At 45.8% G+C, this 26,374-nt stretch overlaps 2 protein-coding genes across 2 annotated transcripts in view; one reads left to right on the forward strand and one right to left on the reverse strand.

The window, feature by feature from the left end:
- Positions 1–26,374, reverse strand: part of LOC148143415 (uncharacterized) — a 753,683-nt gene that overhangs the window by 411,243 nt on the left and 316,066 nt on the right. The gene's annotated exons all lie outside the window — the stretch shown is intronic.
- Positions 6,333–9,609, forward strand: LOC148143425 (uncharacterized). The gene is made up of 2 exons (XM_087974163.1): positions 6,333–6,454; positions 8,048–9,609. The coding sequence occupies exon 2, from the start codon at positions 8,424–8,426 to the stop codon at positions 9,294–9,296; it is 873 nt and encodes a 290-aa protein (XP_087830289.1). The 5' UTR covers positions 6,333–6,454; positions 8,048–8,423; the 3' UTR covers positions 9,297–9,609.

Below are 26,374 nucleotides of genomic sequence, written 5' to 3' on the forward strand. Positions count from 1 at the left end.
TTACCATTTATCTCTCATCACCCCCGGCCCACAAGCCTCGTTCGTGATGAAAGGCTTATGCCCAAAACGTCAATTCTCCTGCTCCTTAGCTGCTGCCTGACCTGCTTTGGTTTTCCAGCACCACACTCCCGGCATAATTTCAAGGTAATTGGAGGAAGGTTTCGGGGAGATGTCAGAGTAGGTTCTCTACTCAGATAGTGGTGGCTGTGTGAAATGCACTGTCAACAGTGGTAGTAGAGTCAGATACATTAGGGACATTTAATCGACTCTTGGATAGGTACATGAAAGTTAGTACAATAAATGGTATGTAGGTCAGTCTGATCTTAGAGTAGGATAAAGGGCCGGTACTGCATCGATTGCCGAAGGACCTGTACTGTGCTATGTACCTAAGTAGAGTCCAGAGTTTTGTTTTATCAGCAGTCCAGTCAGATCCGAGCAAACCAAGGACATGCAGGTCACACTGCGCTTAGACAGAGTGAGGCATTCAGGGTTACAGCTGCACAAGAGGTGCGCAGAAGCAAGGTCAACATTAGATTTCAAATTGGAGAGCTCCATTCAGCAGTCTAATAATGGCAGGGAAGAAGCTATTCTTGAACCTGTTGGTACATGTGTTCAAGCTTCTGTATCTTCTGCCTGACAGAAGATGGTGCAGGAGATCATTCCCGGGGTGGGAGGGGTCTTTGAGGTTGGTAGCCTTTCCACGACAACGAGAAGTGTAGATGGATTTCATGGGTGGGAGGTTGGCTTCCGTGATGGACTGTGCTGTGCACACCACCTTCTGTAGTTTCTTCCGGTCCTGGGCAGAGCAGTTGCCATAGCAGGACGTGATGCACCCAGATTCAATGCTTTCTGTGGTGCATCTGTAAATGTTGGTGAGTGTCATTATGGACATGCTGAATTTCTTGAGCATCCTGAGGAAGAAAAGGTGTAGTTGTGCCTTCTTGACCGTTGCATGGGTAGGTTTAGATATTTAGCCACTCCTTTCTCATTCTTACTAACTCCTTTACTTGATGCAGTCACAATCAGTTTCATACCTTGTGCTAATCTCTTTTGAAGGTCTTCTTCAGAAGGATAAAATATTATGAGGGGCAAAGGTAGTGTACATACATAATATGAAATCTTTAAACTTGAATTCATTTTAAAGAGCACAACAACGTATTTATGGTAAAAATGGGTAAACTTAACAGGTTTTATGAAGGGTGAAAGTGGGAAGTATGTGGAGGTGCATGTTAAAACAGGACCGAGTCTGCATGGCTTTGACAACAGGAGGTCATGTCTGACAAATCTATTAGGATTCTTTGAGCAGGTAATGAGTAAGTTAGACAAAGGGAGAGCCAGTGGACGTGAGTGATTTGGATTTCCAGAAGGCCTTTGACAAGGTGCCGTGCAGGAGGCTTCTAAGTAAGATGAGTCCCTGGTGTAGGAGCAAGGTACTGGCACGGATAGAGGATTGGCTGACTGGCAGAAAGCAGAGAGTTGGCATAAAGGGGTCTTTGGAGTTCCAAAGGGGTCCATGCTGAGAATGCTTGGACAGGCCAGGAGAATGGTCAGAGAAGGGGCAGATGGAATACAATGTGGTAAAGTCTGAGGTTATGCACTTTGGTGGGAAGACCAGAAACAGAGACTCTTCTCAAAATGGGAAAGGCTTCGGAAATGTGAAACAGAAAGGGATTGGGGAATCCCAGCTCAGGGGGAGGATTGTACCATTCATTCGGGGTGGTGTAGAAAGGATCGTACCATTGAGACCTTGGAGGATTGTACCCTTAATGGCTGTGGGGGAGTAATGGATTATACCATTCAGAGGGGGACGATTGCTTCATTCGAAGGTGGAGGGGTGTGGAGGAGGAAAAGGGGCGGGGAGGATTGTACTATTCACATCACGGGGTGTGGATTATACCATTCACAGGGAGAATTATTTATTTTTATTTTTCAGAATTTCCAGGATACAGGACATATGCCAATTTTCCCCACCAGAAATCGACTGAAACTGGGTGCACTAAAAAAATCCAGCAGGAAGATTATCAGTAAAAAGGTCTCGTTTCGGTCATAGCAGTTATAGACTCAGAGTCACACCGCACAAAAACAGACACTTCAGTTCAACTCATCCATGCCGACCAGATGTTCCAATCTGGCCCAGTCCCAAGTTCCAGCATTTGCTCCATATTCCTCTAAATCCGAACTATTCAACCTTTTAAATGTTGTAATTGTACCCACCTCCACCACTACCTCTGGCTACTCATTCCATACACGCTCTACCTTCTGCGTGAAAACGTTGCCCCATGGTTCCTTTTTAAATCTTTCCCCCTCTCATCTTAAATTTATACCTTCTAGATTTGGACTCCTCCATTTCGGGGGGTAAAAGACCTTGGCTATTCGCCCTATCCGTGATTTTCATGATTTTTTAAACCTCTCAGGTCACCCCTCAGCCGCCTCCACTCCAGGGGGAACAGCCTCAGCCTAGTCAACTTCTCCCTATAGCTCAAATCCTCCAACCCTGGGAACATCCTTGTAAATCTTTTCTGAACCCTTTCAAGTTTCACAACATCCTTCCAAGACGAAGGATGCCGGAATTGTACACTTATTCCAAAAGGGTCCTAAACATTCTCCTGTACAGCCACACCATAACCTCTCAAATCCTATACTCAATACTCTGACCAATAAAGGAAAGTATACCAAACACCACCTTCACTATCCTATCTACCTGCAACTCCACTTTCAAGAAACTGTGAACCTACTATCCAAGGTCTCTTTGTTCAACAACACTCCCTAGAACTTTACCATTGAGTGTAGATGTGCTGCTCTGATTTGTTTTTCCAAAATGCAGCACCTCGCATTCATCTAAATTAAACTCCATCTGCCACTCTTCAGCCCATTGGCACATCTGATCAAGATCCCATTGTAATCTGAGGTAACCTTCCTCGTTGTTCACTACACCTCCAATTTTGGTGTCATCAGCAAACCTACTAACTATACATCTATGTTCACATCCAAGTCATTTGCATAAAAAAATACAGAAAGGAGTGGACCTAGCACCGATCCTTGTGGCACTCCAGTGGTCATAAGCCTCCAGTCTGAAAAACAACTCTCCACCACCACCTTCTACCTTTGAGCCAGTTCTGTATACAAAGGGCTAGTTCTCTCTGTATTCCATAAGATCTAACCTTGCTAACCAGTCTCCCTTGGGGAACCTTGTCAAACACCTTACTGAAGTCCATATAGATCATGTCCATTGCTCTGCCCTCATTAATCTTCTTTGTTACTTCTTCAAAGCACTCAATCAAGTTTGTGAGACATGATTTCCCATGCACAAAGCCATGCCGACGATCCCTAATCAGTCCTTGCCTTTCCAAATATGTATAAACCCTGTCTCTCAGGTTTCACTCCGACAACCTGCCCACCACCGATGTCAGGTTCTCTGGCTTTTCCTTATCAACTTTCTTCAATAGTGGTACCACGTTAACCAACCTCCAGTTTTCTGGCACCTCTCCTGTGACTATCAATGATACAAATATCTCAGCAAGGGGCCACACAATCACTTCCCGTAGCCTCCCACAGAGTTCTCGGGTACGCCTGATCAGGTCCTGGAGGTTTATCCACCTTCGTGTTTCAAGACATCCAGCATCACCACCTCTGTAATATGGACATTTTTAAAGATGTTATAATCTATTTCCCTACACTCTATATTTTTCATGTCCTTCTCCAGAGTAAACATTGATGCAAAATACTTGTTTAGTATCTCCCCCATCTCCTGTAGTTCCACACATTGGCTGCCTTGCTCATCTTTGATGTGCCCTATTCTCTCCCCAGTGACCCTTTTGTCCTTAATGTATTTGTAAAAACACTTTGGATTCTCCTTAACCCTATTTGCCAAAGTTATCTCATGTCCAGTTTTTGCCCTCCTGGTTTCCCTTTTAAGTATACTCCTACTACCTTTATACTCTAAGGATTCACTCAATCTATCCTGTCTATACCTGACATATGCTTCCTTCTTTTTCTGACCCAAACAATCAATTTCTCCAGTCATCCAACATTCCCTACACCTACCAGACATTCCTTTCACCCTAACAGGAATATACTGTCTCTGGATTCACGTTATCTCATTTCTGAAGGCTTCCCATTTTCCAGCCGTCTCTTTACCTGCAAACATCTGCCCCCAAACAGCTTTTGAAAGTTCTTGCCTATTACTGTCAAAATGAGACATTCTCCAATTTAGAATTTCAACTTTTAGATCTGGTCTAACCTTTTCCATCACTATTTTAAAATTAAGAGAATTATGGTTGCTGGCCCCAAAGTGCACCCCCACTGACACCTCAGTCAGCTGTCCTGCCTTATTTCCCAAGAGTAGGTCAAGTTTTGCACCTTCTCCATAGATATATCCACATACTAAGTCAGAAATCTTTCTTGAACACGCTCAATAAATTCCTCTCCATTTAAACCCTTAAACCTATGGCAGTCCTGGTCTATGGTTGGAAAGTTAAATCCCCTACCATAACCATATAAGGGGAAATGAGTTTAAAACTGGGCACAATCCTCCAGGTGCAGTTTCAGCAATGCTATGTTTGGTTGCAACAACACTTCCTTCCCTTTATGTTCTATTCCTTTAGCGATAAAAGCGAATGCTGCATTCACTTTCTTACTTATCTACTGTACCTGCATGCTAGTTTTCTGTGACTCATTAATGAGGATACCCAGATCCCTCTGCACCAGATCACCCCAAACCCTCTCTTAGATAATAGGTTGCTTTGCTGGTTTTGTTTTTGATCAAAATGCATGACCTCACACTTATCCACCTTAAACTCCATCTGCCACATTTTGGCCCACTCTCCTAACCTATCCAGATCCATTTGTAAGGTTCATATATCCTCATTGCAATCTACCATCACGCCTATTTATGTGTCATCCACAAATTTGGCAAATGAGCCTTTTATACGTGTATCCAAGTCACTAATGTAGATTGTAAATAGATGGGGTCCAAGGACCCAACCCTGTGGCACCTGACTAGTTACTTCTTGCCATCCAGAAAAAAAAACCCATCAATTTGGACTGTCTGTCTTCTGCCCATCAGCCAGCCACCTATCCAAGCTGATAAATCAGCCCATATCGCATATGATCTAACCTTGCGAGTTAACGCTTTCTGTGGCACTTTAGCAAATGCCTTCTGAAAAGCCAGATATATTACATCTACAGGACCCTTATTATCCACTTGTTACATCTATGAAGAACTTAGTCAAATCTGATTTGCCCATCATAAAACCATGCTGACTCTGATGGATAGAGTTTTGACTTTTCAAATGTCCTGATATTGCTTCCTTGATAATTGACCCTAACACCTTCCCAACAACAGATGTTAAACTAACTGGTCTGCAATTTCCCACATATTGCCTGCCTCCCTTTCTGAATACAGGCATTACATTAGCATTTTTCCAATCCACTGGAACCATAAGATCCTAAGATATAGGAGCAGAAACTAAGCCATTCAATCATGGCTGAAACGTTTCTCAAATCCATTCTCCCGCTTTCTTTGATCACCTTGACAATCAAGAACCTACCTATCTCTGTATTAAATAAACTCAATGAATCTTTCTCATGTCCAGGGAATTTTGGAATATTGTAACTAATGAATCCACAATCTCCACTGCCACTCCCTTTAGTACCCTAAGATGTAGGCCATCAGGCCCAGGGGATTTGTTTGCCCTCAATCCTAACAGTGTACCTATCGACGTTGATTGTTTAAGTTCTACCTTTTCTATAGCCTTTGACCTGCTCGTTCCAATACGAATGGTACTGCTGTCCTCTAACGTGAAAACTGAGGAAAAGTATTGATTTAGCAGCTCTGTCATTTCATGTTGCCCTTATTAACTCACCTGCTTCACCTTCCAAGGAACCAACATTTACTTTAGCGACACTGTTCCCTTTGGCAGACCAACAGAAGCTTTTGATATTTTATGCTAGGCTTCTTTCGTAATTTACCTGACCTATTTCTATTCATCTTTGAAAATCCCTTTGTTTGTGTCTGGAAGTTTCCCGATGTTTCAGCTTTCCAAAGGTCTGGAGTAACATTCCTGAACAGGCTGGGGGCGGGGAAAACCAACCCCCATTGTCCCCTATTGGTGGGTGGGCTCTCCAGCCACGCCCCCTCAGTTGGTGACGACGTCGTCGGGACCACGCCCCCTGTATGTTGGCGCATGTGCAGTGTAGGTCCCGCGGCCGGACAAAGACAGTGTTACAGTGTGGGAGAGGAATAGCGCCGGCGGCTGAAGGAACAAGAACAGGAGCCGCTGGAAAAGCTGAGCAGGTCCGGTAGCTCGTGTCGGGAGGAATGTGAGGAGGTGTTTCGGGTCCGGGGATCCTCCTTCAGAACAGGACCAGGTTTCAGGAACATCCCGGGGAGGTCGCCAGTCCCGAGCGCCAAGACCTGGCTCCTGTCCCCGGGGAGAGGAGACAGTGAGACAGGGTAGGATTGGGAACCGCGGGAGGAGGGAGACTGGGGAGTTTATAAACTCCTAGTGGGAGGCCTCAGGCCTCCAATAGAAGCCCCACAGGCCCAGTGTTTACTTCACCGGCGAAGGAGCTCTCGGGTTGCCCGGGCAACCGGCCGCCAGCTTTGTGAGGGTCAGGCGCCTGTTGTCTTGGGACGGGGTTGTTGGATTGTTGTATAATATTGATCTCCTCTGTGCTTTTAATTTTAAATATTATAAAAATGTACACTGGCTTCAATTTATGAATTCTAAGTACAGAAGCAAAATATAAACATCTCCTTACATGCATCCCAACATGTGCATAGGAGCCAAGACTGTTTCAAGATTTACTGAGGTGCTGAATCAATAGCTCTTTCCCTTTTGATTAATGAAGGTGGTGCCCAGCAGACTCCTGTACACAGCCTGTTCTGTCAGCCTTTATGGGAAAGATAGGATAGCAAAACCGTGACACCCGTGTAGCCAAGTAATCTGAAGTCACACTTTGGTGTTTTAATCGCCTCAAACGCATGCCATTCAGAATAATGTCAAGGCTATAGGGGTACCAGGCTCCCCAAGATAGCCAAGATGGATAACAAAGAGGAGAGCTGAAGTGTTATCCTTATCAAGCCTGGAACGTCTTCACAAATCTCTAACAAGTTAGTTAAATGCAGTGTCCCCGTCAGAAATCCCATGCAGACTCTTCCTAATCAATCCACCTTTCTCCATGTGATTATTAATTTTGACCAGAATAAGTATTACTGGAAGCTTCTCCACCAAATTTAAACTGGCAGGTGGGACTAGATTGGGTTGGGATATCTGGTCGGCATGGACGGGTTGAACCGAAGGGTCTGTTTCCATGCTGTACATCTCTGTGACTCTATAATTGCTGAGATTAACTTTACAACCTTTCTTAAACCAGGCTGCAATGTTTGCAATTCTCCAGTCTTCTGACACCTCCTCCAAGTCCCTTCCTTCAAGATTGTTGGATGCATTTCATCAGTGCCTTGTCAAAATTTAAGTACCAAATGCTTATCGAAGACTTCTTTCATGTTAATTTTGAACTCTTGGGAGGTCATGTTGCGGCTGTACAGAACATTGGTTAGGACAATGTTGGAATATTGCGTGCAATTCTGGTCTCCTTCCAACGAAAAGATGTTGTGAAACTTGAAAGGGTTCAGAAACGATTTACAAGGATGTCGCCAGGGTTGGAGGATTTGAGCTTTAGGGAGAGGCTGAACAGACCGGAGCTGTTTTCCCTGGAGTCTTGGAGCCTGAGGGATAACCTTATAGAGGTTTACAAATTTATGAGGGTCATGTATAGGATAAATAGACAGTCTTTTCCCTGGGTTCAGGTCTGTTTCCATGCTGTACATCTCTATGACTCTATGTTGGTTGCATCTGTAAGATCCTGAATCAGGACCTTGAGGAGAATTAGAGCGGAGTGAGAACAGAGGGGGTGAGAGAGTGGGATGGTGTGTTCAATTTTGTGGAATAATAAAAGAAAAGTATAATCTGCAGAAAGTAGAATTGCTTGTTCAGAATTGTTACACTGCACTAAGTGTCATGACTTTTGTAATCTCTTTTTACAGAGTATTTGAAGATCTGAAGACGGAAATTTCAAAATCGCCTTCTGCTCCTCTGATGCTGCCTGAGCTACAGTGCTTTTCCAGCGTCATACTTTTGAACTCTTGACTCTCCAGCATCTGCAGTCCTCACTTTCACATCAATGTCTGACAGTGACACTGGGACATCGGGACTGCAACGATTTTTGACTGTGATTCTGTGAGAAGGAGCAAAGCGTTTGCTTCCGGCTTGAATACATTTTCAGAATCAGTGGGACTGGATGAGAGACCCTACGTTGCAGCGCAGTGAGTATGGAGCCTGAAACAGTTATACGGCCTGGAAAGAGGAATTCACGGCAGGGTGGGGCTGTACCCACGTTTGTGTGCGGCTGAAGCTTCAGCCATGGAGAATCCCGAGGAATCCCGCCCCGTGAAGAAACCGTGGAAGTGTGGCGACTGTGGGAAAGGCTTCTGTGCCCCGTCTGCTCTGGAGACTCATCGGCGCAGTCACACCGGTGAGAGGCCCTTCAGCTGCCCCGAGTGCAGGAAGGGCTTTACACAGGCATCTGCCCTGCTTACCCACAGGCGGGTCCACACGGGGGAGGGGCCTTTCAGCTGCCCCGAGTGTGGGAAGGTCTTCAGCAATTCCTTCGCCCTGCTGAGGCACCAGCGAATCCACAAGGGGGAGAGGCCACTCTCCTGCCCCGAGTGCGGGAAGGCCTTCAGTGATTCCTCCCACCTGCTGACCCACCGGCGGGTCCACACAGGGGAGAGGCCCTTCAGCTGCTCCGAGTGCAGGAAGGTCTTTACCCAGGCCTCTGCCCTGCTGATCCACCAGCGGCTCCACACAGGGGAGCTGCCCTTCAGCTGCCCAAAGTGCGGTAAAGGCTTCAGCGATTCCTCCACCCTGCAGACCCACCAGCGGGTCCACACAGGGGAGAGGCCCTTCAGCTGCTGTGAATGCGGGAAGTGCTTTACCCAGGCCTGTGCCCGGCTGAGACACCAGCAGTCCCACACCGGGGAGAGGCCCTTCAGGTGCCCCGAGTGTGGGAAGGGCTTTGCCCGGGCCTCCAACCTCCAGACCCGCCAGCGGACCCACACGGGGGAGAGGCCCTTTCGTTGTCCCAAGTGCGGAAAGTGCTTTACCCAGGCCATCACACTTCAGAAACACCAGCAGGTCCACATTGGGGAGAGGCCCTTCAGTTGCCCCAGGTATAGTAAGATGCTCACTTGCTCCTCCCACCTGCAGAGGCACCAGCAAGTTCACGTGCCATAGCAGGGGCATTGAAGGAGTGACGGCTGAGTGCCATTATCGACTGGAGTATTAACCCAGTTCCGGGGCCTCCCAGGTTCCAATCCTGCTGTGGCAGATGGTGAAATTGGAATTCAGTCAGTAATCTGGAGTTCCAAGTCTAATGATGAAGCCATTTTTTGGGGGGAGGGGGAAGAAAACCCCCATCTGATTCACTCACGTCATTTTTCAGGAAGGAAACTGCCGTTGTGGGAAAGGATTCACTCAGTCGTCCCAGCTGCATCCTTTACCCTGTCTGGCCTATGGTTGACTCTACACTTACTCCCCCCCCACCCCTCCCCCCCCAACCCATCCTCCTCCCCCCCCCCACGCCCCCCCACCCCCAATCTGTTCTCTTCCCCACTGGGCCCCTCCCTCTCCCCAGCAAATGAACAGGGAGAAACCTCCTTGGATATAGAGTATATGTTGAAATTGCTGAATGAGGCAATAATTCCTACAGGTTAAGAAAGGGGGTGTGTGCGCTTTGACTTTGAGCTCTTTTTAAATAAAAAGCTACTTTTTCCACGCCTTTTTGCTGGGGGGAATCTGAAGCTGTCACAAAGTTGGGTCACAATAAAGGGTTACCTGAACTTACCGCCAGGCTCAGACTCTCATTGAAGACTTTGAGCTTCAAATGGTTTTTGTTTTAAACCTGTTGATTTCTTTCAGCCTCCTGCACTAAGTTTCCAATGTCGTGTATCAGATGGAGCAGTGAATGAGTAGCTAGTATCGTTGGAAATTGCAAATATTTCAGGAGTGCAGGTACTGTGTCGTTTTATCGGCATTGTAAAGTTTACTGGCAGTACCAGGAGGTGTGGGCTGTTAATTAGAAATGATGTGGAGTTGCTGGTGTTGGACTGAGGTGGATAAAGTTAAAATCTACACAACTCCAGGTTATAGTCCCAACAGATTTATTTGGAAGCGCTACTCCTTCATCGGGTAGCTGTTGAGCAGGATCATAAGACATAGAATTTATCGCAAAACATTACAGTGTCATGCAGTTGATAAGATTTCCTGAACCAGCCCAGTTGCAGTTCAGTCTTTCATCTTTTAGAATGGGTTGCAGGTTTCGATTCATTAACATGTATATCCCAGATTTACTTTTAAGTCACATTCTCCCGATGACTTAAGATTTTATAAAATTAGGTGACATCTCAGCTCAGACAATGCAAGAAAGGTGTGAGGTTCAAGTCTGTCTGTATCCCAGTCCTGAGTCACACATGTTCTATTTCCAAAGTAGGAATTTATAAAATATTACATAGATTGACTGCCTGCAGATTGTGTTTTGCTCAAATAGCACAATGTATCTGCAAATGCAAATTCACTGCATAGGTTTGTGTGTGTGTGTGTGTGTGTGTGTGTGTGTGTGTGTGTGTGTGTGTGTGTGCGCGCGCGCGCATGAGAGAGACAGTGTGTGTGTTTGCATGTGCATGCTTGATAAAGTGTGTCGATGCAATGGAGTATAAGCCTGTGAGAAGGTGTGTGCATGGATTTGAGTGTGGGAGGTGTATGTGTGTGAGAGAGGGTCTGCGTGACTGGGTGTGTATGTGTGCGTGTGGGAGTGAGAGACAGTGTTAAGTGTAGTGAAGGTCCCGGTTGAGACCGTCCTCATGGGTTCCAAACCTGGCTATCGGCCTCTGCTTGGCTGGTAGAAACAATTAATCAGTTACTGGGTGGCATGGTGGCTCAGTGGTTAGCAGTGCTGCCTCGCAGCACCAGGGATCCGGGTTCGATTCCCATCTTGGGCAATTGTCTATGTGGAGTTGGCACATTCTCCCCAATGCTTGCATAGGTTTCCTCCGGGTGCTCCAGTTTCCTCCCACAATCCAAAAGATGTGCAGGTCAGGTGAATTGGCCATGCTAAATTCCACATAGTGTTGGGTGCATTAGTCAGGGGTAAATATAGGGAGGGGAACGGGTCTGGGTGGGTTACTCTTTGGAGGGTCAGTGTGGACATTTTGGGCCAAAGGGCCAGTTTCCATACTGGAGGGAATCAAATCTAATCTACACGCACACACATTGGAGAGGGCAGGGTGAGACTTGTCTTTCACTTTGCAGAAGGTGGGAGGTTCTGGATGCTGTGATTCAGGGTAAACACACGCTGGAAGACCTTTGGCTCAAAGAGATGGAGTTGGAAGCCAGGCTGCAGACACGTCACGGGAAAGTTAACCAGACACTTTATTCCAGAAGATGGTCATTCCCCTCTGGACAGAGCCTTCTGATTAGGTCATTGGACAGGGTCAGAAGGGTGAGAGTGTGAATCACACAGGTAAAGGGGATCTGAGATTGGGCAGCGGGGAGGAGCTAATTGGCTGAGTGGTGGGAGGGGGCGCTGGGGGTAAGGGGCAGAATATTGACAGGTGATTGTCGTCTTTCTCTGCAGTTAGCAGCAGGAGGCCAGATGGCATCGGTGTCTGACACCAGATTCCGGAACCGACGTGCTCAGTACAGGATAAGTGGGAAAGGGAGGCTGCAGTGGGTGTGGTCCACAAATTTCAGGAGGCGAGAGCCTCTGCTGAGGGCGCATGAGAAGTCAGAAGCTATGAAGACAAAGCAGAACATCAAAGCTCTGGGTGGCATGGTGGCTCAGTGGTTAGTACTGCTGCCTCAGTGCTGGGTTTGATTCCAGCTACAGGTGACTTTGGTACATTGTCCCCCTTGTGTCTGCGTGGGTTTCCTCCAGGTGCTCCGGTTTCCTCCCACAGTCCAAAGATCTGCAGTTTAGGGTGGATCAGCTGTGCTGATGTGTCCAGGGATATGCATTTTTGGGTGCGTAAGCCATGGGGCACTGCAGGGTTGTATGGTAAGTGGGTTGGTCTGGTGGGATGCTGTTTGGAAGGTCAGTGTGAGGTGAATGGGCTGAATGGCCTGCAGGGATTATGTGATTCTACTGCTTTAGCCATTTGTATATTGAGAAATGATTTTAAACCTTCCTATTCGTACACCCATCCAGATGCCTTTTAAAAGTTGTAATTGTACCAGCCTCCACTCCGGCAGCTCATTCAATACATTTACCATCCTCTGCGTGTAACAAGTTACCCCTTAGATCCGTTTTAAACCTTTCCCCACTCACCCGAAACTAATGTCCTCTGGTTCTGGCATTTCTTGAGACAAATTAAATGTCTCACGTTTTTTCTCATCCTTTGGTCCCTCAACTTTCCCCACTCAACCTAAACCTAATCCTCCAGTTTGTGACTCCCCTAACCGAGGGAAAAGATATACAAAAGTTGAGCAGCCAGCCAAAATGCAAAAGGAATACAATGTCGAGCCACAGGGGGGAAAAATTGTGGTTCTACTTTTTTTCCCTCCGATTGGCATTTGGACACTTCAAATCTGTCAGGAACGTAAGCATCTCTGAAGAGCATAATGCGCATGCCCCTCGGTGTCAGCTAGCACTGCGCATGTTCGCTGGTGTCAGCAAAAGCCTGTGCATGCTCCTGGTTGTGTACACACACGACTCATGACCTACTTTTGATGTACCAGTAGGGAACTCGGGACGACCGGAAGGTGTCTTTTCCTCCTGCCAATGAGAGCACCGCTATTGTCTGAATTCGGAAGTTGGATAATGAGCTTCTGAATCCCTTGCTGCTGCTCCTGTCTCTCTGAATGAAGATTGAGCTTTACCCCAAACTGCAACTTTCTTCCTCTGTCCAACAACTGTGAGTACAGCACTCTCTTTTCTCGCCACCTATTCCACTTTTTTTTTTCATTCTGACGTTCAATTGTTGACTTGCAACAACTGAAAGGAAAGGGAGTGAATTCAGGGAGGGGATAGAGTGTAGAAATATTGGTCGAGTGTGGTGCTGGAAAAACACGCAGGTCAGGCAGCGTCCGATGAGCAGGAAATTCGACGTTTTCCTGCTCCTCAGATGCTGCCTGACCTGCGTCCTTTTCCAGCACCACACTCTCGACTCTAATCTCCGGCATCTGCAGTACTCACTTTTTTTGTCTCGAAATGTTGGTCCAGATTTGTGTCTCAATTGGCAAACATATGGCAAATGCATTACCACAATGTGATAATATAGCCTTTGCTGTGAGAAAGCAGAAAGGAGGTGCATTGTTTTAATGTGACATGTTGGGATATGGAGAAAGTGAGGAGTGCAGATGCTGGAGATCAGAGTTGACAAGTGTGGCCCTGGAAAAGAACAGCGGGTCAGACAGCATCCGAGGACCAGGAGAGTTGACGTTTTGGACACGAGCCGTTCATAGGAATGTTATGTGGATGTACAAAGAGGTTTCAGTGTCTTTCTACACCAGTCAATACCCGTTGTCAGACAGGTGCACTAAGCAGTCAGCAGGGCAAGTGGTGTATTAGCAAGAGGAATTGAGTTCAGAAGTGGGGTGGGGCATTCCTGCGGTTAGGGGGTCATTGAATATATTCAAGGCTGAGTTCATCTGATTTTTGAACAACAATGAAGTGGATGGTTATGAGGGAACAGAAAAAATGGTTTTAAGAACAGTTACAGAATCATACAGCACAGAAACAGATACTTGATTTCATGCTGACCACATTCATAAACTAAACTAGTCCTACTTTGTTTGGCCTATATATCTCTGAACCTTTCCTATTCATAAGAGCAGAAATTAAGCCATTCAGCCCACTGGGTCTGCCCATATCATTCAATCGCGACTGATAAGTGTCTCAGCCCCATTCTCCAGTATTCTCCTGTTTTCTCCCTGTAACCCTCGATCCCCTTGATACTCAACAACTGTTTCTGTCTCAGTATTAACTATCCTCAGTTACCTGGCCTCCACAGCCTTCTGTGGCAATGAATTCCAGCAGTTCACCACTCTCTGGCGAAAGACATTTCTCCTAATCTCAGTCCTCAAAGGTCTTCCCTTTTCTCTAAGGCTGTGCCCTCGGGTGCTAGTCTCTCCTTCCAATGGAAACATCTTCCCAACATCAACTCGTCCAGACCATTAGGTATTCTGTTTGTTTCAGTTAGATTCCCCTGAGTGTGACCCTGTTAATCAGCATGAACCAGACCCTTCAGGACGAGGTCCAGCAGGTTTAGGTTCAATAAAGTGAGAATGGAGGGAGTGTGTGGGATGGAGATTTTGAACTTCCAGGGAATAGGAATTACAGAGAGTTTGCTATAAATTAGAATTGATTGGATGGGGCAATGGGCCAGGGAGTGGCAGATGGAGATTAATTTAGGGAAATGTGATGTTTGCATTTTGGTAAGGCAATCCAGGCAGGACAGTTAAGGGAGTGTTTCAGAACAAAGAGACCTTGGAGTGTAGGTTCATTGTTCCTTGAAAGTGCAGTCTCAGGTAGCCAGAATAGTGAAGAAGGCATTTTGTATGCTTTCCTTTATTAGTCAGAGCATTGAGTAGTGGAGTTGGGAGGTCATCTTGTGGCTGTACAAGACATTGGTTAGACCAGTTTTAAAATACTGCATTCAGTTCTGGTCTCCCTGCTACAGGAAAGATGGTGTGAAACTTTGAAAGGGGTTAGAAAATACTTGAAAGGCTGTTGCCAGAGTTGGAGGGCTTGATCTACAGAGAGAGGCTGAATCGGTCAGGGATATTTTCCTGGAGCATCGGACGCTCAGGGGTGACCTTATAAATATTTATAAGGGGCATGGATAGGGTGAATGCAAAACTAGAGAGCATATGTTTGAGGGGAGAGGGGAGTGATTTAAAAGGGACATGAAGGGCAACTTGTTTCACGCAGAAGATGGTGCATGTATTGAATGAGCTGTCACAGGAAGGGGTGGAGCCTGATACAATGACAGCATTTAAAAGGCATCTGGATGGGTACAAGAATAGGAAGCGTTTAGCGGGATATGGGCCAAATGCTGGTTAATGGGACTAGATTAAGTTAGGATAACTGGGCGGCACATATGAGTTGGACTGAAGGGTCTGTTTCTGTGCTGTATGACTCTCTGGGTCTTTGGTGAAACCAGAGTGTCATTGTGAAGACTGGACTTTCAGAGCAGCCTTCAAAGATGTTTTGTCCTTACTGGGAGCAGAAGAGGTTGCAATGAAATCTTTCATTTATGAGACAGCACCTGAGTGAGTGAGTACATCTGAGATTTTGTGGAAAGTGGGATTTCATTGCACTGTGGGGATGAAACCCTACCCTATCCAGTCATTTTTGCTGGTGGGTGAGACCAGACCTCAAGATTAGTTGGAGTAGATTTAGGATAGAGATGAGGAGGAACTGCTTTTCCCAGAGAATCGTGAATCTATGTAACTCTCTGCCCAGGGAAGCAGTAGAGGCAGCTTATTAAGTATATTCAGGACACAGTTAGATGGGTTTTTGCATGGTAAAGGTATTAAGGGTAGTTGGGACAATGCAGGGAGGAGAAGCTGGGACAATGAAGAGATCAATCATGATCTAAATGAATAGCGAAGCAGGCTCGACGGGCCAAATGACCTACTCCTGCTTCTATTACTATGTTACTCTAACCCTGCACTTCCCATGGCTAACCCATCTAACCTGCACATCTCTGGACACTATGGGCAATTTAGCATGGCCAATCCAAATCCAGGCCAGTGAGCAATACAGTGATGTGAAAAATGAACATCCGAGAACGACAGAAAGACATGGAGAGTAAATGTCCCAGCAATCAAAACTGGATTCTAAAGATCACAAAAACTGAAACTAAAAATGGTTTGTCTGAATGTGTGCTGCATTGCAGCAAAAGCGAATGAATTGACTGCACATGTTGAAGGGAACTCCTTCAATTAAAATATGGGACTCCTTACAGAGATATGGCACCAGGATGACAAGGATTGGATCCTCAATATTGAGGAGGTGATCAAATGGAAAGCAAGATAAAGATAGAGGGTGCACAGGTAATCAAAGGACTGATCACAGGGTAACCTGGTGTCAGCTCAGATTTCAGGTCCTGATTTCTCACCCATCCTGGATTTCTGCTGATGATTTGACCCCCTTTTTTTAACACCTTCCAGAACAATAAGTCAATCCAGACCCACAATCTCCCAGCCTGTTAACCATCCAGACACCGAGTGTAGTCATAGCAGGGAATAAAACAAGAAATGTGAACCAAAATTAGAAATAAGTAGGTGCTTGTGCTTAATATTGTTCAATAGGAAGTAAACCAGAAATACTATTGTCCCAGGATTCCTACAGTGCCTTGTTTGAGGAATTCTCTCACCCTTGCATCGAGCTATTAGTACCCACTATGATTTACAACAATATTTATACCAACAGAAAAAAAAGTATCTGTTGTCAAATTGACATAGAGATATACAGCATGGAAACAGACTTTTTCTCTCTCTCATGCACACACATGCACAAGTCCATGGGGGTGAATTTGTGTTTGCAGAATGATATTTGCATATGCATTCTATTTTCCTCAAAAAATGCACAATCTGCAGGCAGTTAATATATGTAACATTTTGTAAATTTCTCATTGGAAATAGAACCAGTCTGACTCTAGACTGGGATACAGACAAATTCTGACCTCACACCTTTAATGCATTGTTTGAGCTGAGGTGTCTCCTTTTGTTATAAAGCCTTAAAGTTATCCTGGGAAGGTGCCTTACAGGAAGTTCTGGGATTTACATATTAATGATATCTGCAATCCATTGTAAAAGATGAAAGACTTAACAATCCAGATTTGTTCAATATATCATTTCAATGCCAGGACACTGTAATGCCTTTCCAGAAATTCTTACACTCCACAGCCACCTGATGAAGGAGCAGCGCTCCAAATGCTAGTGCTTCCAAATAAACCCATTGGACCTGGTGTTGTGCGATTTTTAACTTTGTCCAGGTAAGGTTTGATTAGCCAGGCCAAATTACATATAGTGCTTAGGGATGTGCAGGTTAGATGTATTAGTCAAGGGGTAACTGTAGAGCAATAGGAGTAGGGGAATGGGTGTGGTGAGGTTGCCATTTGGAGGTTGGTGTGGACTTGTTAGAACAGTGAGGGTTCTCTGATGAGAAGGGATTTTTGTTAACTGTTCGGGGGGAGGGGGGGGCGCGAGAGTTGGGAAGCGGTGGGTGGAGTGTGGGGGGAGGAAATTTGTTCACTTGTAGCAACTGGAGTGCACCCAGGGAGGGAGCAGACTCTGCAAACTCAGATATGTGTCTTAATTACCCGGGGAAGGAGGGTTGGAAGGATAGGGTGCTGCTGTTTTCCCTAGTGCGTCAGAGTGTGAGGGGTAACCTGATAAGACTTTTTTAAAATCATGAGGGGCATGGATTGGGTAAATAGACGAGGTCTTTTCCTTGGGATGGGGAGTCCAGAACTTGAGGGTAATAGATTTAAGGTGAGGGCAGGGGAAGGGAGACTGCAAAGAGACCTAAGGGACAACATTTTCACGCAGAGGATGGTGCGTGTATGGAATGAGCTGCCAAAGGAAGTGGTGAAGGCTGGTACAATGACAATATTTAAAAGTCATCAGCATGAGTGTATGAAATGGAAGGGTTCAAAGGGTATGGACAAAGCGCTGGCAAATGGGACGAGATTAATTTTGGATATCTGGTTGGGCACAGAAGAATTTGACTGAAGTGTCTGTTTCTGTGCTGTACATCTCGATGACTCTGGCTTTCCACAAATGTTTGTCATGTCTGTGTTCAGTTTCTCTCTGGTGGCGGTGTCAATGCCTTGATGTCTCATTTTGCTTTCCTCCCCACTTCCTGGGAATGTTAACCATTTTGTCTGGTTGTTCTTCAAAAAGCTGCATTGCAGATTTACCCTGAATTGAGATTTTTTTGCTTCCCAAAATCCGACCTGCTCACTCTCAGCAATATCCCAGTGTTGTGAAAGATATTAAATTTCAGGTGGAGTTATCCAAAACTCAGAGATGTCAGTCTTGACGTCTTTGCTTTTCTGCCCCTATAAGATCCTGAATCAACACCTTCAGGAGAATGAGTTAGAGCGGAGGGCGGGAGAGAGAGACAGTGTGGGATAGTGCTTTCAATTTTGTGGAATAACAACACAAACAAATTGCTTGTTCTGAATTTTTATTCTGGACTGACAGTAATGAATTTTGTAATCTCTTTTGACAGAGTATTTGAAGATCTGAAGACGGAAGTTTCAAAATCAACAGATGAAGAACTTATGCCCAAAATGTCGACTCTCTTGCTCCTCAGGTGCTGCCTGACTTGCTGTGCTTTTCCAGTGCCGCACTTTTCGATACTGACTCTCCAGTGTCTGCAGTCCTCACTTTGACGTCAATGTCTGACAGTCACTCAATCCATCGGGACCACAACCATTTTTGACTGATTCTGTGAGAAGGAGCAAAACGTTTTGGTTCCTGTTTCAGTCCGTTCTCGGCATCAGTGGGACTGTACGAGAGACCCTACTGTTGGAGTGCACGGAGTGTGGAGCCTGAAACAGTTATAAGGCCTGGGAAGAGGAATTCACAGAGGGGAGGAGCTCTACACGTGTTGTGTGCAGCTGAAGCTTTGGCCATGGAGAAACCAGAGGAATCCCGCCCCGTGGAGAAACTGTGGAAGTGTGGCGACTGTGGGAAAGACTTCCGTTTCCCATCTGCTCTGGCGATTCTGTCGCAGTCACACCGGGGAAAGGCCATTCCCCTGCACAGAGTGCGGGAAGGCCTTCAGCAATTCCTCCGACCGAGTGAGGCACCGGCGGGTCCACACCAGGGAGAGGCCGTTCAGCTGCTCTGAGTGTGGGAAGGCCTTCAGCAATTGCTCTGACCTGTTGAGGCACCGGCGGGTCCACACGGAGGAGCGGCCCTTCAGGTGCTCCGCATGCGGGAAGGGCTTTACCCAGGCCTCCACCGTCAGGTCCACACTGGGGAGAGGCTGTTCCTCTGCACCGAGTGCGGGAAGGGCTTCAGCAATTCCTTCGCCCTGCTGACCCACCAGCGGGTCCTCACAGGGGAGAGGCCATTCCCCTGCACAAAGTGCAGGAAGGCCTTCAACAGTTCCTCCCACAGGCTGAAGCACCAGCGGGTCCACACGGGGGAGAGGCCCTTCAGCTGCCCAGAGTGCAGGAAGGGCTTTACCCAGGCCTCTGACCTGCTGTGGCACCAGCGGGTCCACACAGGGGAGAGGCCGTTCACCTGCTCTCAGTGCGGAAAGAGCTTTAGCCGCTCCTCCCACCTGCGGTGGCACCAGAGAGTTCACATGCCATCGCAGGGGGTTTAAAGCAGCGACGGCTGAGTGCCTTTATCGACTGGACTATCAACCCAGTTCCGGGAGCTGCCAAGGCTGATGGCGGAATTGGAATTCGGTTAGATTCTGAACTCCAGATTTCTAACAACGAAACAGTTGTCAGGGAGGGGAGGGGGAACCCCCATCTGATTCACTCACAACCTTTTATGGGAAGGAAACTGCTGATGTGGGAACGGATTCACTCACTCGTCCCAGTGCATCCTTTACCTGGACTGGCTTACACGTGACTTCAGACCCACAGCAGTCTGGTTGACTATTCTGCACTCCTTTTCTCCCCCCCTCCTCCCCCCGCCCCCCAACTCCCGCTGATGAGGGCGGAGAAACTTACTTGGAGACAAGGTATGGGTTTAAATTGGTGCATGAGGCAATACTTCTAGTTTATGGCTATACCAAGGATCCAATTACAAAAGGACAACTCTGTGCTGACAAATAGTAAAGAAAGTGGGGGTGAGGGGGCAGGGGGAGAAGTGTGTGCGCTTTGACCTTGAGCTGTTTTTTTTAAAAAAAGATACTTTTTCTACACCTTTTTGCTGGGGGGATCTGAAGCTGTAACAAAGTTGGGTCGCAATAAAGGTTACCTGAACTTACTGCCAGGCTCAGACTCTCATTGAAAGCTTTGAGCTCCAAGAGGTTTTTGTTTTAAGCTGCTCATTTCTTTCAGCCTCCTGCGCTAAGTTTCCAATGTCGTGTATCAGATGGAGCAGTGAATGAGTAGCTAGTATCATTAGAAATTGTAAAGTTTTTAGGAATGCACGTACTGCGTTGTTTTATCAGCATTGTAAAGTTTCCTGGGGGAAGTGTGGGCTGTGATCACTAGAAACATTGTGGAGGTGTCAGTGTTGGACTGATGTGCACAAAGGTAAAATCTCTCAACACCAGGTTATAGTCCAACAGGTTTATTTGGAAGCACTAGCTTTCAGAGCATTGCAGTGGAGCAGGATCAGAAGACACATCTTTTATAGCAAAAGATCACAGTTTCATGCAACTGATAGGATATATTGAACAAACCTTGATTGCTGTTAAGTCTTCCATCTTTTAGAATGGGTTGCAGGTTTCTGTTCATTAATATGAAAATCCCAGAACTACTTTTAATTCAGGTTCTCAAGATGACTTAAGTTTTTACAAAAATAGGTGGCATCTCAGCTCAGACATAGCATGAAAGGTGAGAGGTTCGGTCTGTCTGTATCGCAATCTTGAATCAGACTGGTTCTATTTCCAAAGTATGAGTTGATAAAATATTACATGGATTGATTGCCTTCATTAACTGCCTGCCGATTTTTTCCACAAAAAGCACACATTGAATCTATCTGCAAATATAATACTGCAAACGCAAATTCGTCCCATGGATTTGTATGTATGTGCATGAGAGAGTAGTGTGTGCGTGTGTTTTTGGATGTGTATATGATGGAGTGAGAGGGTGTGTGCATTGGTGGATTTGTGTGTGTCTGAGAGAGACCATGTGTATGAGAGAGGGTCTGCGTGAGTGAGAGAGTGTAGAGTGTAGTTGGGTCACCCAAGGTTATCCTCATGGGCTCTGAACTTGGCCATCAACCTCTACTCAGCCACTGGAAACAGTTAAGCAGTGACACAACACACATCGGAGAGGACAGAGTGGCACTTATCTCGCAGAAGGTGGGAGGCTCTGGATGCTATCATCCAGGGTAAACACACACTGGAGGACCTTCGGCTCAGATAGATTCAGCTGGAAGCCAGGCTGCAGACACTGTGGTGGTGGTGGGTGGGGGGATCTTAACCAGACACTTTATTCTGGGAGACGGTCATTCCCCTCAGGACAGCCTTCTGATTGGGTCAGGGATTGTCTCCGTTCTCTGCAGTTGCCAGCTGGAGGTCAGATGATATTGGTGTCTGCCTGGTGCCAGGATTCAGGAACTGATAAGAAGAGGGAGAGAGAATGGATGGTGATGACTCTACCTGGGAAATGGCTTATTTTTAAAATTAAGAATAGCTAAAATGATATATTCAGAAAACATTATTCAAGCATGTTTAATTTTATAAAAAAAGCTGCAGACATCTTTTGAAACTCTCATTGAAATATGTGCAGTTAGGCCACAGTTGAGGACAGGCTGTAATGGGTGAATGGCCTATTCCTAGTCTTGTGAAATTGGCTCAGACTATGTCGAAAAAGAATCATAGAATTGTAGAGCACAGAAACAAAGCCTTCGGTCCCGACCGACCAGATATCCTAAATTAACCTAGTCTCATTTGCCAGCACTTTGCCCATATCCCTGTAAACCTTCCTGTTCATGTCCCCATCCAGATACCTTTTAAATGTTGTAATTGTATCACTTCCTCTGGCAGCTCATTCAATTTACGCACCACTCTCTGCATGAAACAAATTGCCCCATAGGACACTTTTAAGTTTTCCCCTCTCACCCTAAACTACTTCTACTTCTTCTACTTCTGGACCTCCCCACCCCTGGGGAAATATCTTGTCTATTTACATTATCTATGCCCCTCATGATTTTATAAACCTCTATAAGGTTACCCCCTCAGCCTCCAATACTCCAGAGAAAACAGTCCCAGCCTTTTCAGCCTCTCCCTGTAACTCCAAACCTCACAACATCCTTATAAGTCGTTTCTGAATCCTTTCAAGTTCCACAACATTCTTCCCATTGAGTGACCAATAGGCTGTGAACAATCTATTTTGTTGGGGTGCAAAAGAGGGCATTTCTTGAGGCCAATTAACTTTCACACTGTTTTTCTTTCTAATCCGAAGTCCCTCAAATTTTCTCCCACTTACCCTAAACTTTTGCCCTCTAGTTTAGGACCCCCAACCCCGGGGAAAAGATATACAAATGTTGAGCAGCCAAACAAATGCAAAAGGACTAAGAAGTCGAGCCACAGATGGGGAAAAGAAAGTGGCTCCAGCCTTTTTTTCTCCTATTGGCAATTGGACATTTCAAATCTGTCAGTAATACCAACTCCCAGGGTCTCCAGCGTCTCTGTGGCAGCATGCACTGCGCATGCTCCTCGGAGTCAGCAAGAAAACTGCGCCAGCTGCTCAGTGTCCGCGCACACGGCTCGCGCCCTTCTTTTGATGGACCAATAGGAGGCACTGGAGGACCGGAAAGAGACTGGTCCTCCTGCCAATCAGAGCGCCCTTATTGTCTGAATGCGGAAGTTGGAACATGAGCTTCGGAAGTTGTTATTGCTGCTCCATCTCTCTGAATAAAGATTGAGCTTCACCCCAGACTGCAACCTCCTTCCTCTGTCCAACATCTGTGAGCACGGCACTCTCTTTTCTCACCCTATTTTCCGTTTCTTTTCTAAATTCTGAGCTTCAATTGTTGACTTGCAGCAACTGAAAGGAAATGGGGTGAATCGGGGGTTGGGGGAACAGAGTCTGCACACGTTGGTTCAGGTCTGTGTCTCCATTGGCAAACGCGTTACCACAATGTGATGATTTTGCCTTTGCTGTGGAAGAAAATGCAGAAAAAAAGGTCATTTGTTTAAATGGTTATATATTGGGATGTGGAAAGTGTGGGGGCTACACATGCTGGAGATTAGAGTTGAAAAGTGTGGTGCTGGTAAAGTACAGCAGGTTAGGCAGCATCCGAGAAGCAGGAGTGTTGGTGATGTGGACACGAGACCTTCATCAGGAATGATGTGTGGATGTACAATGGGGTCTCGGCAACTTTCCACACCAGTCACTGCCAGTTGTCAGACAAGTGTAGCAAGCAATCAGCAAGACAAGTGGTACATTAGCAAGAACTCAGAAGTTGGGATGGCTTTCTGCGATCAGGCAGTCATTGAATATATTCAAGCCTGCATTCATCTGATTTCTGAAAAACAAAGAAGTGGATGGTGATGGGGGAAGGCAAAAATAATGGTTTTAAGACCAGTACAGAACAGTTACAGACTCATACAGCACAGAAATAGACACTTCAGTCCAGCTAGTCCATGCTGGCTGTAGTCATAAACTAAACTAGTCCCACGTAGTTTGGCTCATATCCCTTTGAACCTTTCCTACTCATATACTTATCCAAATGTCTTTTAAATGTTATTACTGTACCTGTATCCATCACTTCCTCAGGACATTGATTCCACACACAAACCACTCTCTTTCAAAAAAAAGGTGTTCCTCGTGTCTTTTTAAATCTTTCTCCTCTCTCCTTAAAAGTTTGCTCCCTAATCTTGAAACCCCCATCTGAAGGCAACGGCACCAGCCACTCACCTCATTGACACCCTCTTGGTTTTATAAATTTCATAGGTAACCTCTCAACTTCCTGTACCTCAGTGAAAAATGTTCCAGCCTATCCACCTAGATGTAGGTATATTCATATCCAGTTATGATCTGTTCAGTGCTGCCGTATGCTCAAAAGACCAAATGGCCTACTCCTGCTCCCAATTCTCTCACACTCTGCGTCCAAGACAGCAAGAGACCATAATACACAGGAGCAGAAAATAGGCTATTCAGCCCATCAGGTCTGCTCATATCACACAATTGTGGCTGATATGTTTCTCAACCCCATTCTCCCACTTCTTCCCCATAACCCTTGATACTCAAGAACTTATCTATCTCAGTCTTAAATATCCCCAGTGACTTGGCCTCCATAGCCTCATGTGGCAGTGAATTCCATGGATTCACCACTCTCAGGCTGAAAAGTTTCTCCTTATCTCCCTTCTAAAAGGTCTTCCCTTTTCTAGTCTCTTTCAGGTCCTGGTTCTCGCCCACCAATGGAAACATCTTCCCAATGCCCACTTTGTTTAGGCCTTTCAATGTTCTGTATGTTTCAATTATATCTCCCCTGAGTGAGAGTGTGGGTCTGTGTTATGGACTAAGCCAGACCACTCAAAACATTCTTAAGCAGGCAGCCCCAGACCATAACTTTGTAATTTGATTTGGTAAGTGTACAGTGAAAATTATCTGGAGTAAGTTAGCTCAGTTGACTACTAGATTTTAAAACAGACAAAACTTTATTCTCAAAACTACACAATGAAACACAAAGATCAGAATAAAGAACCCCTACAACACTCAGCCTATCCAACGAGACTCAGTTATGCTGTTCTGAATATACACAACAGTCCCAATAAGCCAACTCCCTTTGAAAACCAGTATAAATGGAACACATGCTTATAGGTTGAAATTGAGAGAGAGAGTTTCCACACAGCTCCCTGTTGAACTTGCAGCCAGTTCAAGACTGAACAAAAACTGCTCAGCTCACTCCCCTTTCTTTATACAGGTCACTTCTAAAACATGACCAATTTGGCCTGAAGTCACATCTGTTTACATATAAACAAAAGGCCTCTCAAAATTCTTTTCATCTCTGTTCAAACCAGACTGATCAGAACCCGGCCGGTTTATTACCTCTCTGAAAAAAGTCATGGACAGAGTCTCCTTGAGCCAGGGAAAAGCTATCAGTCCAAAAAAGGTCTAGTTTTGTGACACCTGTTAATCAGCATGAACCAGACCCTTCAAGATGAGGTGCAGCAGGAATTAGGTTCAACAAAGTGAGAATGGAGGGAGATTTTGAGCTTCCAGGGAATAAGAGAGGAAAAAGGGTTTGCTGTGAATTAGAATTGATCGGATGGGCCAATGGGCTGAGGACTGGCAGATGGAGTTTAATTTAGAGAAATGTGAGGTATTGCGTTTTGGTCAAGCAATCCAGGCAGGACTGGCACAGTGAAGGGGAGTGTTGCAAAACAAAGAGACCTTGGAGTGCAGGTTCATAGTTCCTTGAAAGTGAGTCTTAGGAGGTCATGGAGTGGCTGTACAGGACATTGGTTAGGTCACTTCTGGAATACTGTGTTGAGTTCTGGGCTCCCTGCTACAGGAAAGATGTTGTGAAACTTTGAAAGGGTTCAGAAAGGTTTTTTAAGGCTGTTGCCAGAGTTGGAGTGTTTAAGACACAGGAAGAGGCTAAATAGGCCAGTGAAAATTTTCTGTGGAGCACTGGAGGTTGAGGGGTGACCTTATAGATGTTTATAAGGGGCAGGATAGGGTGCGTATCCAGGGTAGGGGAGTCCAAAACTAGACGGCATATGTTTGAGGTGAGAGGGAATGATTTAAAAGGGACCAGAGGAGCAACGTTTTCACAGAGGGTGATGGAGTCTGATACAATTACTACAAAATTTCAAAGGCATCTGGATGGGAATATGAAGAGGAAGGGTTTAGGGGGATATGGCCCAAATGCTGGCAAATGATTTAGATTAATTTAGGATTTCTTGTTGGCACAGATGAGTTGGGTTGAAGGGTCTGTTTCTGTGCTGTATGACTCTAATCATCTTCAGTGAAAGCAGATGTGTGGTTGTGAAGACTGGACTTTCAGAGCAGCTTTCAAAGATGTTTTGCCTTGACTGGGAACAGAAGAAGTTGCAATTAAATCTTTTATTTGTGAGACAGCAACTGAATGAGTGAATACATCTTGGAAAATGAGAATTCATTGAACTGTGGGGATGAAGCCCTATCCTATCCAGTCATTTCTGCTGGTAGATGAGATTCGGACTCAAGATTAGGGGGAGTAGATTTAGGACAGTGATGAGGAGGAACTGCTTTTCCTGGAGAGTAGTGAATCTTTGGAATTTTCTGCCAAGGAATCAGGAGAGGCAGCTTCATTAAGTATATTCAAGACACAGTTGGATGGGTTTTTGCAATGGTAGGGGAATTAAGGGTAGTTGGGACAATGGAGGTCGGAGTAGCTGAGACGATGGATAGGTCAGTCATGAGCTGAATGAATGGCAGAGCAGGCTCGATGAGCCAATGGCCTACTCCTGCTTCTATTACGATGGAACTATAACCCTGCATTTCCCATGGCTAACCCACCGAACCTGCACATCCCTGAACACTTTGAGCAATTTAGCCTGGCCAATCCAAATCAAGGCCAGTGAGCAATTTTGTGATCTGGAGAATTAACATCAGAGAATGATAGAAAGGGACAAGGAGAGTAAATATACCAGCAATCAAAACTGGATTCTAAAG

Source organism: Chiloscyllium plagiosum, unplaced genomic scaffold, assembly GCF_037043375.1.
Source record: "Chiloscyllium plagiosum isolate Xiang-an unplaced genomic scaffold, Cpla_swu_hap1 HiC_scaffold_27, whole genome shotgun sequence".
NCBI classification, from domain to species: domain Eukaryota; kingdom Metazoa; phylum Chordata; class Chondrichthyes; order Orectolobiformes; family Hemiscylliidae; genus Chiloscyllium; species Chiloscyllium plagiosum.

Excerpts from the sequence above, each read along its gene's own strand:
- LOC148143425 (XM_087974163.1), top strand. The coding sequence starts at position 8,424 with ATGGAGAATCCCGAGGAATCCCGCCCCGTGAAGAAACCGTGGAAGTGT.